This window comes from Rattus norvegicus, chromosome 18 (assembly GCF_036323735.1).
Source record: "Rattus norvegicus strain BN/NHsdMcwi chromosome 18, GRCr8, whole genome shotgun sequence".
In the NCBI taxonomy this organism is placed as follows: domain Eukaryota; kingdom Metazoa; phylum Chordata; class Mammalia; order Rodentia; family Muridae; genus Rattus; species Rattus norvegicus.
The window spans coordinates 28,517,473-28,535,634 of NC_086036.1; the positions used below are offsets into that span (position 1 = coordinate 28,517,473).

At 38.1% G+C, this 18,162-nt stretch overlaps 1 protein-coding gene across 2 annotated transcripts in view; it reads left to right on the forward strand.

The window, feature by feature from the left end:
• Nucleotides 1-17,482, forward strand: part of Ankhd1 (ankyrin repeat and KH domain containing 1) — a 98,659-nt gene extending 81,177 nt beyond the window's left edge. The window contains exons 25-34 of one of the 2 annotated variants that reach the window (NM_001415723.1): nucleotides 1,820-1,985; nucleotides 3,336-3,789; nucleotides 4,207-4,347; nucleotides 6,397-6,546; nucleotides 6,923-8,535; nucleotides 12,583-12,756; nucleotides 14,048-14,302; nucleotides 15,520-15,668; nucleotides 16,557-16,721; nucleotides 16,981-17,482. In NM_001415723.1, the coding sequence (NP_001402652.1) occupies nucleotides 1,820-1,985; nucleotides 3,336-3,789; nucleotides 4,207-4,347; nucleotides 6,397-6,546; nucleotides 6,923-8,535; nucleotides 12,583-12,756; nucleotides 14,048-14,302; nucleotides 15,520-15,668; nucleotides 16,557-16,721; nucleotides 16,981-17,040 (3,327 nt within the window). In that variant the 3' untranslated portion in view covers nucleotides 17,041-17,482. The remainder of the gene's footprint in view (nucleotides 1-1,819; nucleotides 1,986-3,335; nucleotides 3,790-4,206; nucleotides 4,348-6,396; nucleotides 6,547-6,922; nucleotides 8,536-12,582; nucleotides 12,757-14,047; nucleotides 14,303-15,519; nucleotides 15,669-16,556; nucleotides 16,722-16,980) is intronic. The other variant, NM_001204053.2, reaches the window with a different exon arrangement.
• Nucleotides 17,483-18,162: the final 680 nt, after the last annotated feature.

Sequence of the window (18,162 nt, forward strand, 5' to 3'; positions counted from 1 at the left end):
CCTAGCTTTGTTTCACGGCACTCTCTAGGATGTGCAAGACAATGGGAAAAGATTTAAAAATTAAAATCCCTGATTGCCTTTCTGACACTCTACTCAGAAAGAAATAGAAATGTCCAATAAGTAGGTGAAAATGTTCAACTTACTAATACACAAAAAACTATCTGGTGAAAGCTTAAGCTGGGTATGGTGCACACATCTATAATCCGAGCAGTCAGAGGATTAAGCAGGTTCATTAGTTTAAAGCCACCTGAGATCTACAAGACACTATCTAAAAATATCAGTCAGGGCCAGGCATAGTAGTATACACCTTTAGTCCCAGTACTCAGGAGGCAGAGGCAGAACTCTGAGAGTTCAGGGCCAGTCTCATAATAAATTTAAGATAAAAAAGATAGTTGTGTTCAAGGACATTCGTTGTTGTAGTGCTTATAATGAACAAAAGTCTTGTCATCGGGAAATTAACTAGGGTTAATCTGTGTAGCCTTGGCTGTCCTGGAGCTTGCTTATAAACATCATAATGGTTGTGGTTTAGGCAAATATGTACCTCAGAATTATATTTTTCTATTTTTTTTTTTACTGAGGTTAAATTTATGTCATAGAATTTATCTGTTTAAAGTTTTACAAAGCACTGTAGTGTATTCACTGACTCATTAATCACCATAGTCTATCTATGCCATTTCCCCTCCCCCTCGATTTAAGTCAGTGTCTTTCTATGTAGCCCTGGCTGGCCTGTTAATCCCAAAATCTGGCATTAAAGGCATGCTGTACCATGCCCTGCCTGGTGTTTTGTTTTCTTTTCTTTTTAATTATTCGTACACTGCCTGGAGGCATCAAAGCCTCACAGAATCACAGACACCTGTGAGCTGCCCTAATGTGGGTGCTGAAACCAAATTTGTGTCCTCTTTGTATCACATCCTCTTAACCACTGAGCCACCTCCTTAGCCCTTTTTATTTTAAATTGTTCTATTAAGGAACAACTGAAAAAAATTACAAGTTAATATATAGTTTTATTTTAAAATTTAATTTAGCAGTTTAGTCGAAGGTAATATCTCACTGTGTTACTTGACCTTGAGCTTTGGAATTATAGGTATATGCCATCACATCTACTCTGACTGATGTCTTGTCTGCCACTACCCCATGTTTAGCAAGAATTCTACTACTGAACTGTAACCCTAGCCTGATAATTCACTTTTCAATTAGGTTATTTGATCATTAGTGAAAAATAAGAGATATCTGTATACTTAGGTGTACATGTACCTTATCAGATAAAGTATACCTATTTTTTGGTCTCTTATGTGTCGCTTTTTTTACATTGTTAATGAGCATTTGAATTATAAAGATTTAATTTTGACGGGGTTGGGGATTTAGCTCAGTGGTAGAGCGCTTGCCTAGCAAGCGCAAGGCCCTGGGTTCAGTCCCCAGCTCTGGAAAAAAAAGACAAAAAAAAAGATTTAATTTTGACAACAAATTTGTTTTTTTTTTCTTTTGTTGCTTTTAAATTTTTATTTGAGACTGGCATCCATGGGACGTAAAGGACAAAAATGTCATTTCGTTTATTGTTTTAAATTACTATATTATTGGGGCTGAGGAGATGTCTCAGCTTTAAGAACACTTGTGTTGCATATGCAGAGAACTGGGGTTCAGTTCCCAGTCTTGACACTGGTGTCTTACAAGCATCCACAGCTCTAATTCTAATCCCATGCCTGCTTTTGACCTCCTCAGACACCAAGCATGCCAAATGGTACTCAAGCAAAACACATACACAAACAAATATAGAAAATGCTTTCACATTATTAAATTAAATGATATACTTTGTCTACAGTCAAGAGAAGAGAGCAGAAAGCAAGCTCTTGCAGCCAAAAGAGAGAAGAGAAAAGAAAAGAGAAAAAAGAAGAAAGAGGAACAAAAAAGGAAACAGGAAGATGAAGAGAACAAACCTAAAGTGAATTCAGAACAACCAGAGGGTGAAGATGAAGAGAATGATGAAGGTGGTAAAAAAAAAATGACTCATGAATTACGTATAAAATTATCCTCTGAGGGTTGGGGATTTAGCTCAGTGGTAGAGCGCTTGCCTAGCAAGCACAAGGCCCTGGGTTCAGTTCCCAGCTCTGAAAAAAAGAAAAAAGGAAAAAAAATTATCCTCTGTTAACATGGTGGAGTAAACCTTTAATCCCATCACATAGGGTCCTGAGACAGGGAAATTGCCATGAATTCAAGACCAGGGCTAGCTACACAAAAAGACCCTCTCTCTAAATAATAAGTAAAATTTAAATTAACCTTTTGGTGGACATTACTGTTAAAGATTTCATTACTTTAATCTGATAGTAAACAATGCTAAGTACATTACAGTATAAACTAATAGAGAAAACAGGAAGATGAAGGCAAGCATGATTTTAAAAGGTGGAATGTTGGGGTTGGGGATTTAGCTCAGTGGTAGAGCGCTTGCCTAGCAATCGCAAGGCCCTGGGTTTGGTCCCCAGCTCCGAAAAATAGAAAAAAAAAAAAAAAAAAAAAAGGTGGAATGTTTTATTTTTTGTTTTTTTGTTTCAAGACAGGGTTTCTCTCTGTAGCCTTGGCTGTCCTGGAACTCACAGAGATCCACCTGCCTCTGCTTCTGGGATTAAAGGTGTGTGCCACCACTGCCCAGCTTTGTGGAGTGTAACTTAAGTTTTGCTGTATAACACCTTGTATATATTAACTAAGTACAGTAGAAGGTTTGCCAGTTTTACTTCAGGTTCTTCTGTCTTCCCGATAAAATAATTCCTCAGTAAATTCTTAGCTAAGGTTAAGATCTAAAACCATGGAGGGTAGACTTGTCTGTAGCAGTATTTAGTAGCCAATATAATTGCGCATCTCTTGAATTCTATTTCCTCAATACTATTCCAGATTTTTCCTAAATTCAAAGTATATTGTGGTTCTTTAATAGTTCATAGGACTTACATTATCAGTCTTCAGAGTACTAATGGTAGGGCTGGAGAGATAGCTTTGTGTTTAAGAGCCCTGGCTGCCCTTCCAGCGAACTCCTGTTCAATTCCCAGCACACACAGCTCACAACTGTCTGCAACACCCTCACACAGACATACTTGCTGACAAAATACCAATGCACATTTTTTATAAAAGAATATTAATAGATATTTTGCACCAACTTATACATCAGAATGTTCTAACAACAAAAATATTTTATTTATTTATTTATTTATTTATTTATTTATTTATTAGTAAAAAGGAAAATATGACCCAAAAGATTGACTGTGAATTATTACATATATTCTGTCATGTTTTGTTTTGACATCTTTGGCCCTCATTGTGATTTTTTTTTTTTTTTTTAATAATTTCAGTGGAGCAAGAAATCCCCATAGAGCCTCCAAGTGCAACCACCACTACTACAATTGGAATCTCTGCTACGTCTACCACGTTTACCAATGTATTTGGCAAAAAAAGAGCCAATGTAGTGACAACTCCCAGCACCAATCGGAAAAATAAGAAGAATAAGACAAAAGAGTCTCCTTCCACAGCACATTTAATCTTACCTGAACCACATATGTCTTTAGCACAACAGAAAGCAGATAAAAATAAAATAAATGGAGAACCTAGAGGTGGTGGTGCAGGTGGGAATAGTGATTCGGATAACATAGACAGCACGGACTGCAACAGTGAGAGCAGCAGTGGTGGGAAGAGCCAAGAGTTCAGTTTCACTGTGGATGTGAATTCCACCAGTGACAGGAGGTACCCCACAGTTGTCAGTTCTCAGGAAGAAAAGGCAGTCACCACTACTTCCAAGACTCAGACACGGTAAATTTTTCTATTTTGTTAACTCTTTGTTAACTGTTCTTACTTCATGCCTGGCATAAAATTTTACAGGATGTTATCTAAGTAAGTTTTATTAAACAGATCCTTAATATTATCTTGTCTCTAGTCTTCAGAACTAAAATTTGTCTCTTTCCTCTTAACTCTGTTTTCATTGTAAAGATTACTAGATATTTTATAAGATATTCTTAGTCTAAAGTTTAAAAGTATCACCAAGCTTTGATTTTAGTTAACTGTGTTAATTTTATTGAATAACCCATTTTGATATTAAAATAGTTGCTTATTTTGTTTGTTTTCCTCTCTTGACTTCAAAACATATTTCATTGTAACTTAATCTATGTAATCTCTTGAATTTTTATGTTAAAACACTTTTTTGTTGAACTCATAATTCCATTTCCTCAGCCTTGACTGTGAAGTAAATGCTAACTCCATGTCAACCAGCTACAAGTCATTGCCATTAAGTTCTCCAACCATGAAACTGAATCTCACTAGTCCTAAAAGAGGTCAGAAAAGAGAAGAAGGGTGGAAAGAAGTTGTTAGAAGGTGAGTAGAATTAATCCCATCTGTTACTTTTTTTCTTTTTTCCAAACAGGGTCTCATTAGGTAGTTCTGGCCTACCTAGAACTAATCAGTAAATCAAGATGTCCTAAATGCATGGCAGACCTCCTCCTCTGTCTCCCAGATGCTGAGATTATAGCAGTGTGCCACCGCAATGGATGGCCTTTTGTTTTACTTTTTGTTTATTTAGAGTTGATATAGCCCAGGCTGACCTTAAATTTGATAGACAGCCAAAGCTAACTGTAAATTCCTGATCCATTTGTCTCCACTGCCCAAATACTAGGATTACAGATACATACCACCACACCTGGATTAAAATTCTTTATCTTTTATGATATGATTACCTATTTAATAATTTGAATGTAAGCATTATTATAAAGTACAACACTGGAGAGATGGCTCAGTGGTTAAGAGCACTGACTTGTCTTCCAGAGGTCCTGAGTTCAATTCCCAACAACCACATGGTGGCTCACAACCATCTGTAATGGGATCTGATGCCCTCTTCTCCGCAATAGTATACTCATATATATAAAATAAATAAAGTTTTTAAAAAGTACAACACCATGCTAAATACCAAATATGATAAAAGAAAATTAGAAACAATATGTAGAATTTACATAACAAAGTAATTAACCACATTTTATGTAGGCCAAACTTGAAACATTTTAAAAATTGCTAAATATGAACTGTTCATGGTTTAAAATTACAAGTTAACATATATTACTCAATGTTTTGTTTTGTTTTGTTTTTAAGACAGGGCTTCACTGTGTGGCCCTGGCTGACCTGGTACTAACTATGTAGACCAAGTTGGCCTTCATTGAGATCCAATGCCTCTGCCTCCCAGTGCTAAGATTACAGGTGTATGCTACCACCACCATTCCTGGCACAATGGTATGGTTTTTGACTTTAGAAAGAGAAGGCATGTTAGTTGCAGATTAGTCGACTTGTGATATTTTAAGCAGATTAGAATGCTTACATTATGAGGTAAATAGAATTTTTATTTGGGTTTTTTTTTTTTAATTGGATAGTTTCTCTTTTTTTTTTTTTTTTTTTTTAATTTTTTAAGTTACTTGAGTACTCTAGCTGTCTTCAGACACACCAGAAGAGGGCATCAGATCCCATTACAGATGGTTGTGAGCCAACATGTGGTTGCTGGGAATTGAACTCAAGGCCTTTGGAAGAGCAGTCTAGTGCTTTTTTTTTTTTTTTTTCCAGAGCTGAGGACCGAACCCAGGGCCTTACGTTTGCTAGGCAAGCGCTCTACCACTGAGCTAAATCCCCAACCCAGTCTAGTGCTCTTAACTGCTGAGCCATCTCTCCAGCCCTGATATTTTCTTCATCTACATTTCAAATAGCATTCCCCTTCCCAGTTTCCCCCCTGGAAGTTCCCTATCCCATCCCCCAATCCCCTGCCTCCATGAGGGTTCTCCCCCACCCACCCACTCTCTCCTGCCTCCATGCCCTGACATTCCCCTACACTTGAGTCATTGAGCCTTCATAGGACCAATGGCCTTTCCTCTCATTGATGCCCAGCAAGGCCATTCTCTGCTACATATGTGGCTGGAGCGGTGGGTTGCTCCATGTGTACTCTTTTGTTGGCGGTTTAGTCCCTGGGAGCTCTCAGGGGTCTGGTTGGTTGATATTGTTGTTCTTCTATTAGCACATTTTTAATGAATTTTTCCTCATGTACCTAGACAGGTATAATGTGATGCTAAGACAGGATCTCAGTATCTAGCCCTGGCTGTCCTAGAACTCACAATGTAGACCAGGCTGACCTCAAACTCACACAGATCCCCCTGCCTCTGCCTCTCAAGTGCTGGGATTAAAGACTTGTACACTGCACTCTGCTTAGGATTTTTCTTTTAAATTGCAATCTAAATTTTAACCTAATTTTCCTCAACTAAATCTAATATAATAATTTCTAAAATAAGAATTTAATAAAAGTCCATCAACCTAATTAGACATGTTTAGCTTTATAGTCCGATATTAAAGACATTTGATTTCATAAATTAATGGGTAGCCTTCATTTTCTAGGTCAAAGAAACTATCTGTTCCAGCCTCAGTGGTGTCCAGAATAATGGGAAGAGGAGGATGCAACATTACAGCAATACAAGATGTTACTGGTGCCCATATTGATGTGGATAAACAAAAAGATAAGAATGGAGAGAGAATGATCACAATACGGTAACTATAAAAATAACACTTATGGGGTTGGGGATTTGGCTCAGTGGTAGAGCACTTGCCTAGGAAGCACAAGGTCCTGGGTTCGGTCCCCAGCCCCGGAAAAAAGAAAAAAAAAAAAAACACTTATTACTGGTTCTGGATCAAACTTTTATAAGAAGAATACTTCAAGGTAGGAATTTCATTTGAAAATTGGGATGTAGCTTGATGGCAAATTGCTTGCTTAGCATATATAGATTCAACTCCAGAAAGAAAATTCACACGATTCATAAAATATTCTAGGGATAAAACCAAATCCAAATGTATTGAATAAAAAAAAATTTTTATGATTAAAAAAAGTGTGTTGTTGTTTATATTGTTGGTCTCATTTATTTTCCAGGGGTGGTACAGAGTCAACAAGATACGCAGTTCAGCTTATCAATGCACTTATTCAAGATCCTGCAAAGGAATTAGAAGACTTGATTCCTAAAAACCATATCAGGACACCTGCCAGTACCAAGTCCATTCATACAAACTTCTCATCTGGAGTAGGCACCACAGCAACTTCCAGCAAGAACACATTTCCCCTGGGTGCTCCAGCTCTTGTAACATCACAGGCAACAACATTATCTACGTTCCAGCCCACTAACAAACTTAGTAAGAGTGTGCCAACAAATGTGCGGTCTCCTTTCCCAGTGTCGCTTCCCTTAGCTTATCCTCATCCTCATTTTGCTCTTCTGGCTGCTCAAACTATGCAACAAATTCGGCATCCTCGCTTACCCATGGCACAGTTTGGAGGAACCTTCTCACCTTCACCTAACACCTGGGGACCATTCCCAGTGAGACCTGTGAATCCTGGCAATACAAGTAGTTCTCCAAAGCATAATAATACAGCCCGACTACCTAATCAGAATGGACCTGTTTTACCATCAGAATCGCCAGGACTGGCTACTGCTGGTTGTCCTATCACGGTCTCTTCTGTAGTTGCTGCCAGTCAGCAACTGTGTATGACTAATTCCAGGACTCCCTCATCAGTCAGAAAGCAGTTGTTTGGTTGTGTGCCCAAGACCAGTCCTCCAGCAGCAGTGATTTCCTCTGTGACAAGCACTAGTAGTTCCTTGCCGTCTGTGTCTTCCACATCTATCACTAGTGGACAAGTTACCACCACATTTATGCCTGCAACTACTCCTCAAGTACAACTTTCTTCACAAAAGGTGGAGTCTTTCTCTGTCATACCGCCTCCCAAAGAGAAAGCGTCCACACAGGACCAGCCCTTGACAAACCTATGTACACCATCTCCAACTGCTAACAGTTGTAATAGCTCTGCCAGCAACACCTCAGGAGCGCCAGAAACTCATCCATCCAGCAGCCCTACTCCTCCTTCCAGTACTACACAAGAGGAGGGACAGCCATCCAAGGTGTCTGATTTAAATCCCGTGTCAATGCCTTTTGCCTCTAACTCAGAATCTGCTCCATTGACTTTGGCATCACCAAGATTGGTTGCTGCTGATAATCAGGACACTGGTAGTTTACCTCAGTTAGCTGTACCAGCACCTCGAGTTTCTCATCGAATGCAGCCCAGAGGTTCTTTTTACTCAGTAGTACCAAATGCAACTCTACACCAGGATCCCCAGTCAATTTTTGTTACCAATCCAGTTCCTTTAACACCGCCACAAGGCCCGCCAACTGCAGTGCAGCTTTCATCGGCTGTGAACATTATGAACGGCTCTCAGGTGCACATAAACCCAGCAAATAAGTCCTTGCAACCTACATTTGGCCCAGCCACGCTTTTTAATCACTTCAGTAGTCTTTTTGATAGTGGTCAGGTGCCAGCTAACCAAGGGTGGGGAGATGGACCTCTGCCCTCAAGAGTTGCTGCAGATGCCTCTTTCACTGTTCAGTCAGCTTTCCTGAGTAACTCTGTACTTGGACACTTGGAAAATGTGCATCCTGACAACTCCAAGGCACCTGGCTTCAGACCACCATCACAGAGAGTTTCTACTAGTCCAGTTGGTAAGCTGTTAAGTATTATTGTAGCTAAATATGGGACTGTCAAAACTCATCTTCCAAGCTAATAGGGCCTTGTTTTGTACCTAATACTATCTAACCTTACAAGAAATAATGCCTTTTAGTTAATGCTGCTTAAATGCAAAAATTGCTGTATATAAATCACATAAAATAAATTATTTATTTCTGTACCTGACAGTAAGGCTTTATATTGATTCAGGTTTTTCGAAGTTGATGTCATAATAAAAAGGATTCTTGGCATATTTCTGAACTGGCTACTGCTGGTTGTCCTATCATGGTCTCGTCTATAGTTGCTGCCAGTCAGCAACTATGTATGACTATTTGTTTCTCTGATTGAAAGCAGTAGAACTGCACACTGTTTAGGTATTGCTCCATCGTTCATATTACTTTATATTGCATTAATGGTGCTTGATGTCACTTCTATTAGATGAAGCTACTTAGTGAGATTCTATTCATGTGCTGACTATTCATAGTTTTTTGTTTGTTTGTTTGGTTGGTTGGCCTTAAACTTGTAGCAGTATTACTATATCAGCCATAGAGTGCTAGGATTATAGGCATGAACCACCAGGTCTGGCTTTGACCTCTTAACTTAGAAATTAGATGGTACTGTGGGTAGAGAAGGAACTCTCAGCTCCTTACACTTAATGCTCTCTATTAGCAACCAACAAAGTCTAAGAAAGGGGTAGGCATAGAGTCCAATTGTATTTACTGGTGAGCCCACCAGGTTCAGATGGTTCCAAATGCAGGGTCACACAGATGGCACTAGTGAAATTCTCTAGGACACTAAACAAAACCCAGTGAATATGGAACAGATTTGTACAGAAGATGGGGGACTGGCAGAAGTAAGAGTTAAATAAATGATTGTCACAGGAGAAAGTAATCAGAAAGGAATACATTTATATGAAATTGCCAAAGAAAAAAAGATAGCAATTATCTGCTGATACATTATAAAAAAATACAGATAGACTGGAAACCAGTTTTGGCTTGATGATATTTGAAAGAGGAAATCTATTTTGCAGAGATTAAGAGCAAAGTTTTAGTCCAATGTGTGCTATACTGAAAAATGAGAAATTCTTGTGTGTCTGAAATTTAAAACTTGGGGGGAATATTAGCATAATTTGAGAGGTAGGAATAGTAGCATACACCTGTAATTGCAGTACTTAGGGGGCTGAGATAGGAGGATCACAAGTTCCAGGCTAATCTAAACCACATAGTGAGATCCCATCTCAAATGAAAATGTGGGTACTAGAGAGAGCAGTTAAGAGCACAGGCTGTTCTTACAGAGGACCCAGGGCTCAATTTTTATACCTCCCAAGTGGCAGCAGCTCACAACTGTCTGTAATGCCAATGTCAGGAGATCTGACACTCGTATGGCTTCTATAGGCACTAGGCATGCATATGCGTACATACAGATAGAACACCCATAAACCTAAAATAAATAAAACTAATTTTTAAAAAAACAAAATAGAAGTAGTCAATTACTTTAAAAAGAAAAGAAACAATGTTGGGGTCTTGAGAGATGAATCAGCTGTTGAGAGCAATTTCTGCTCTTCCAAAAGGACCTGGGATCAGTTCCTAGCACCCACATCATGTGCCTCACAACTGCCTATAACTCCATTACAAAAAATCTGGGGGGCTGGGGATTTAGCTCAGTGGTAGAGCGCTTACCTAGGAAGCGCAAGGCCCTGGGTTCGGTCCCCAGCTCCGAAAAAAAAAAAACACACAAAAAAAAAAAAAAATCTGAAGCACTCTTTCAAATGTGGGTGCACATACACAGATACACACAAACACTTAATGAAAAATAATTGTAAAGAAAGAAACACTGCTACTGCTCAATGTTTCCTTTCCAATTGCAAAACTGCTCTTTAGCCCATGACACCCTTTTGCTAGTTTTACAATACTAATTTATGTTCTGGATATGGTATAGCCTTAACTTTTATTTCAGATATGTTTAGATTTACTTGTCTTTTTAGCAAAACATAACCGTTATTTTTCTAATAGAAATAACCTTGTAAGACTATTGTCCAAACTATTGTCTACATTTTTTTTTTCTTTTCTGAGGTAAGCATCTATTGTGACTTCCTTTTGCGGAACTAGTAGAGATTTCTGAACCCTCAGTGTGAAAGAAAAATTCACTGTGATAGAAAACATTTTTTATTTGACTTTCCTTCTGGGGAGAAGATTGGGGGGCAGTGTCTGCACATACACCAGGAGGCTGGGTATAAATACCAATATCCTCCCCAGTGATTTTTCAGTTATTATTTCTTCAGTTTTTATTTATGTCTATGTGTATACATATGTGCCTACATGACAGTATTCTCAGGTAAGAAAAGAATGTCAGATTCCCTGGTGCTAGAGTTACAGTCAGTTATAAGCCATCAGACACACTAGGGCCAAACTCGGGTCCTGAAAGAACAGGAGGGTTTTGTTTGTTTGTTTTGTTGGGTTTTTTTTTTTTATATGAATTCACCATAGTTGTCTTCAGACACACCAGAAAAAAGCACCAGATCTCATTATAGATGGTTGTGAGCCACCAAGTGGTTGCTGGGAATTGAACTCAGGACCTCTGGAAATGCAGTCAGTGCTCTTAACCCCTGAGCCATCTCTCCAGCCCCAGTAGTGTTCTTACTGACTCATCTCTAATGTGGAAGTTAGAAGAAAACTTGCAGGAGTTAATTTTCTCTCCCCAACATAGGTTCCTGAGATTAAAAACTCAGATCATCGGGGTTGGGGATTTAGCTCAGTGGTAGAGCGCTTGCCTAGCAAGCGCAAGGCCCTGGGTTTGGTCCCCAGCTCCGAAAAAAAAGGAAAAAAAGAAAGAAAGAAAGAAAGAAAAGAAAAAAGGACTCGAGCCCTATTTAAAAACAAAAAACAAAAAAAAAAAACAAAAAAAACTCAGATCATTAGGCTTGATGGCAAGGCCTTTGACTGCTGACCCATATCGCCAGTCCTTTTCCACCTTATTTTTTTGAGACAGGATCTCTGACTGAACCTTGATGTCACCAACTTAGACTGGCTAGCCAGCAACCCCTGGGCTCCTCCTAATTCTGCCTTTCCAGTCTGAGGTTATTGTGTGCTGGTCTGGAACTCACAGAGAGCCATCTGCCTCAGCCTCCCTAGTGCCAGAACTAAAGGGCACTAGGCATGCATACATACATGTAGGCAAAGGATTCGTAAACTTAAATAAAATATTTAATATAAAGTTGGACATGGGTGTAACTACTTCTTTGCTGGCAGGTGGTTCATCAACACTATACCTAAGTTTAATCCCCAGAAGCCACATGGTAGACCATGAGAACCAACTCCTGAATGCATGATCCCCACACATTATGTGTTATGCACATTAAAAAAAAAAAAAAAAAAAAAAACTTAAAAACAAAAACTACTTATTAGGGACCTGAAATGAGTACTTACCCATAATCTTTTTCTAAAACATTGTCTCATATTCCTAATATACTTAATAGGGAAATCAGTGGAATTTAAGGGCTAAATTCAGATTTATACAAACTAATAGATCTTGATATAGTTTGCAGTTTTTGTTTATGAAAATACTGAAATTAATGTTATTCGAGTAGGCTTTTTTTCCTTTTTGTGAAGAAAGGAACATTGGTAAATTTTGCTGTTTTACCTTCATTGGAAATTACTATAACTTTATAAATTACTAGCTATACTTAAAGATTTTCCTCAAGAGAATGCAGATCTTATTGGACAAATAGCAAGTAGACATATACAATATGGTCTTATTTTATGTTCCATTCAATAACAAAAGCTTGAAGATTTATCTAGAACATACTTCAGATGACTTCCATTTTTAAACATTGGGCTCACTTTCTTCTAGAGATACTGATTGGGTGATATTAAAAGATTTTAAAAGATTGGTTTTAGCAATACAATATCACATATACATTTTCTCTGATTTATGAAAAATAAACTATATGCTTCTTTATCTTGAAAACAAATATTAAGTAAATGTTTTGACTTCCTGTTTTAAAGCCTTCACTAATTGGATGTCTTGGACCTGTTTTATTTCAGGATTGCCATCCATTGACCCTTCAGGCAACTCCCCATCTGCTGCTTCTCCTCTGACAAGTTTCTCTGGCATACCAGGGACAAGGGTTTTCCTACAAGGGCCAGCACCTGTCGGCACTCCTAGTTTTAACAGACAACATTTTTCTCCCCACCCTTGGACAAGTGCCTCAAACACATGTAGGAATCCTAGAGAAACTCTTTTCAAAGAATCTTGAATAAGTTGTTAAGCCATTTGTTTCAGGGTTTCATGTAGTTTTATGTAGTGGTTCTAGTAAAATAAGCAATATGCAGATACCCAAATTTTGTATATGATCAAATCAAAAATGTTTCCAGTGGGACTTTGGATCAAGAATTGGTAATATACTTTGTAGTTTACAAAAGGCCCCTGTAAGGGCAGTATTGTGAAATTTCTCAACTTTGAAAAGAAACTGATTGTATGTGGTCATTCAGATATGATTTCATACTTATTTTTGCATTTTATGAATGTGTTATTGCCCTTTATAGAACCACCTTTATTTTCATTTAATTCAGTATTTAGAACATGTAAATTATTTGATGTCATATATAATATATATTTTCCCCAACCACCTAGTTCTAGTAATCGAACATAATTAGACAAGTTCTTTAGCACTAAGCTACAGCTGCTGCTTGCTTTATTTATTTATTTAGTGGTAAAGTCATTCTTATTCGCTATTTTCTTGATTTTTTTTTTTTTTTTGAGACAAGGTTTCTCTAGAACTTACTAATTAGACCAGACTGGCCTCAGACTCACAGAGATCAGTGTACTTATAGAGTACCATGATTAAAGGCATGTAGGGCCATGCCTAGTCTGTATTAGCCTTTGTGACAAAGAAAACTACATGTATTACCGGTCCATTGACAAATGATTTTAACATTTAGCCTCTATTCTTTATGGAACTGGGAGGAGTTAACAAATACACAGGTGCTTTCCAAACAGTAATCTAAGTACTCTTTAAACACTGCATCAGTAAATGTAAGATGTAATTATATTTTTAGAGTATTATTTAGTAAAATAGTATTTTCTAGCTTTGTCCAATTTCACTGGAAAAAAAAGCCTTACAAGTTCTTTTTTTTTTTAAGATTTATTTATTTATTATATATAAGTACACTTTAGCTGTCTTTGGACAGACCAGAAGAGGGCGTCAGATCTCACTACAGATGGTTCTGAACCACCATGTGGTTGCTGGGATTTGAACTCAGGACCTCTGGAAGAGCAGCCAGTGCTCTTAACCACTGAGCCATCTCTCCAGCCCTATAAGTTCTTTATACTTAACTTCAGGCAGAAGTAGTCTAAACAGTGGTTATAGAAATTTGATAATTTGAATTATCCTTTTAAATGAACTTTTCTTTACATAACCTATGTTGTTGTAATAGGTCTTTACAAGGTTTCTCATTTTCCTTTAGTTTTTATATGTAATAAAACAATAGAGAAATATTTTGCCACCAGGTGACTCTCCTATTCCATCTGTTTCTTCGGGATCATCTTCACCTCTTTCAGCCACTTCTGCACCTCCAACATTGGGCCAACAACCAAAAGGAAACAGTGCCAGTCAGGATCGAAAGATACCTCCTCCTATTGGAACAGAGAGGTTGGCCAGGATTCGGCAAGGAGGATCTGTTGCACAAGCCCCTGTAGGGACCAGTTTTGTTGCTCCTGTTGGACACAGTGGGATCTGGTCATTTGGTGTCAATGCTGTGTCAGGTACAATTACCTTACCCTCCCTGTCAAGACATTTTGAGTTAGTTATTAGAGTTTGCCATTGAAACTTAATTTCTAGGGGTCAGGGAAGAAGGGCTGAGGAGATGACTCAGTAGTTAAGAGCATTTGTTGCTCTTGCAGAGCAAATGCCAGCTCACGGTTGCCTCTAACCCTAATTCCAGGGCATCTGATCCCTCTTTAGACCTCTATGGTCTCCTGCATGCAAGTGGTGTACTACACATAGATTTCGGCATGCACACATACACATTTTTTTTTAAGATTTATTTATTATATAGAAGTACACTGTAGCTGTCGTCAGACACACCAGAAGAGAGCATCAGATCTCATTACAGATGATTGTGAGCCTTCATGTGGTTGCTGGGATTTGAACTCAGGACCTCTGGAAGAGCAGTCGGTGCTCTTAACCACTGAGCCACCTCTCCAGCCCAGAGTTATTAACTCCTTAAGTATGTGTATATTGGTACACACATATAATTCTAGCACACAGGAACCTTGGGCAGGAGGATTACCAGTTCCAGACCAGCATTAGTTACACAGGAAGTTTATGTCCCAATCTGTGTTGGCCTTCTCTCACAAAACCAAAGACTAGAGATAGAGCCCACAAGTAGAACACTTGCCTTGACTATATAAAGCCATTGGTTGACTCTCTAATAGCACACAGAGGCAAAAACTTTAGTTCTTTAGGGCAGTTCTTTATGGCACACAGATACAACATACCAAAATATAAGAGAAAAAAAAAAAATCCTGTTTCCACACTTAACGTTCAGTGAGAGAAAGTTATATCTCTGAAGGATTCCTGTCTGGAATGTTTTTTTGAGGTGGTATACCGAGTTTATCAGGAGTAAAAGATTTCAGCTCAGGAAGCTGAGGAAAGAGTATGGGCATGAGTTCCAGGCCAGCCTGGACTACCAGAGTGGGACTCAGAGCATAATTCTTCTCTAAAGGTTTCCAGTGCAGAATAAGATGATTATATGAGTTCTTTCAGATAAGGAATTGGGAATATGCCGAGGCATTCACCTGTTTTTTCTAGGAACTTGGTTTTGTTTGTTCAATTGATTGGGTGTGGCCTGCCAGACTGTGATAAATGTTCTTGGAACTCTTAAGAAGGACTATTTTGATAAAATTTGATATAAAGAAAGTAATATTTTATTGTTTTGCCCAAATAAATATCAAACACTGTTTTCAATTCTCTTTTCTAGAGGGCTTATCAGGTTGGTCACAATCTGTTATAGGAAACCATCCAATGCATCAACAGTTATCAGACCCAAACACATTTTCCCAGCATCAACCAATGGAGAGAGATGATTCTGGAATGGTAGCTCCCACTAATATTTTTCACCAGCCAATGGTAAGTGGCTTTGTGGATTTTTCTACAGTGAATCAACATGTGTCATTGTAACTTTGATATGCTGCCAGCCACTATAGTAACCTGTTAAGGAATAGTTTGTGTGGAAATCACCCTTTTTTCTAGTACCGTCGGGTCTTTTGTTCAGTTTTAAGAGTGGGTACTGCTGTCTTACAGTACTTTGCCATCTGTCGTCCTGCAGATGTCTCCATTCTTCTAAAGAGAGAGTTGAGTTCTGCTTTGCTTTCTATGCCATGTATTTGAAGGAGGTGCTCTACCCTCTTAAAGAACTGGCTATTGAATTTGGTTTTCTTTTGCACTCTTTCAGTTTCCTGGCTGCCTAATAGCCAGATTACAGTTATAAACACTATGAAGAATTACTTTTTTTGTTGTTTTTTGGGGGGATGGGGTTTGAGACAGGGTTTCTCTGTGTAACATTGGCTATACAGAAACTCACTCTGTAGACCAGGCTTTGAAATCAGAGATCCACTTGCCTCTGTCTCCTGGGTACTGGGATTAAGGTGTGCACCGCCATCTCCTGGCCTCTTTTCTTATTAGTATAAACTTATTAGTGAAGCTGAACTAGGAAAAAATTAAGTGTATTATATTTTTATCCAGTGTGGGGAAAGTTCCTGGTAATTCTGTATTGGATTAGTTTTGGTTTTCTTTTTTTGTTTTGGTTGGTTGGTTTGGTTTGGTTTGGTTTGGTTTTCTCTCCTGTTGAAAATACTGCAAATGTAGATCAACACTTGATTTCTCCATCCTGTGCCATGATATACTAATAGAATCCTCTGAAGTCATTTGAAAAAGGAGTTAGAGAGGTTTCAGTATTAATGGAATCATTATCTGTCATCGTTTCATGATTTAAGACTTCTTTTTCTGCTGTTTTAGGGTCTGCCAATTTCCATGTATGGAGGCACCATTATACCCTCTCACCCTCAGCTTGCTGATGTCCCGGGGGGCCCACTGTTCAATGGACTTCACAACCCAGATCCTGCTTGGAACCCCATGATAAAAGTTATCCAGAACTCAACTGAATGCACTGATGCCCAGCAGGTAAAACAGGCTTAAAGCTCTTCCAATTTTCAGATTTGTCACAGGACTCTGAGTTTGATGGGAAATGTAAGATCTAAATAATGACTATTAATCTGAATTAAGTTTTTCATTGTCAAGATGATGCTACTAAACATTCTTTTTCTTGTATGTGTATTCTTTCTAGGCAGAAACAGTGCATTGCCATTGAATTTATATATTCATTTCACAAATGTGTAAAGATTCCTAATTAGAAATTCCAATTTTTCCTCCCCCTTTTCAGATTTGGCCTGGCACGTGGGCACCTCATATTGGAAACATGCATCTCAAATATGTCAACTAAGTTAGAAGGTCTTTCCTCTTTTAGCCTTGTTTGGGAAACCTATGACTATGGAAGAACTCTGGGGTTTTTTGTTTTGTTTTGTTTGTTTTTTTAATGTGCCTATCTAAAATACTCTCTGAGGCTTTAGCAATGGAAAATTGATTGCCCATTGTGTACTGTCCACCTGAGTGTGTTCTCTGGTTAGTTAAGCCATTATTGACTTGAGATCAGATGAACCTAGTGCTTTTGGCTAAACATATGAGTGCTACTTGCGTGAAGAAGAATTAAATAAGTACATGTTTCAACTTTTTAGGGTGGTAAATACATGTATAATTGTTTACATACTTAAAAGGAAAAAATATGAATAAATTTCTTGTCATATAGTGGCTCTACTTAATGTAGCCTGTATTAATGTGAAATATTTACCAGAATATTCAATAAAAAAAATGAACAGTGTTTAGAAGTGGGGTGTGGTCCTTTCAGTGGTCATGAAGGTACTAGCCAATCCACTGCCATATTGAATTAGATTTGCTAATGCCGTATTTACTTGTGACATGTTTTTCACATTTAACACTGCAGCCTCTTGCACAGGCATAAAAGCACTGCTAACTCTTGTTAGCTATTTCTTATTCTCCTGACTTTTATCTTATTAAATATAAGAACATTCAAACCCTGACAGTTTATCTTAGCTGACATTAGCAAATACGCCACTTCATAGGTTTTGCTCTTTATGGATCTTGACTGTGTCAATAAGAACCTTAGGCTCTACCCTGAACAGATTTAGGGATACCCAAGTCATTCACTTTGTGTTCCTTTTGTGCTTCTTGGCTTTTGAGTTGGGACATAAAAAGCTGGGGAAGGGATAGCTTCTGTAAACAATTATGGTGAATCTCTGAGTAATTAATATTTATAAATAGACGACTAGTTCTGGGTTTATAGTTCAGTGGCCTCAAAAATGAAGGGCAAGGTATGCTTAGCAAATCAATCATAAAAACACAGGAATAGATTGGCTAAACCATATTGTGTGACAAGAACCTGATACAACAGAGAAAGGAATTTCTCCTACTGAAACATGGTCATCAATTCTGTTTTAATGTTCCCCAGCTTTATAAAATGTGTTTAAAAGAAAACAATATTTTGTGG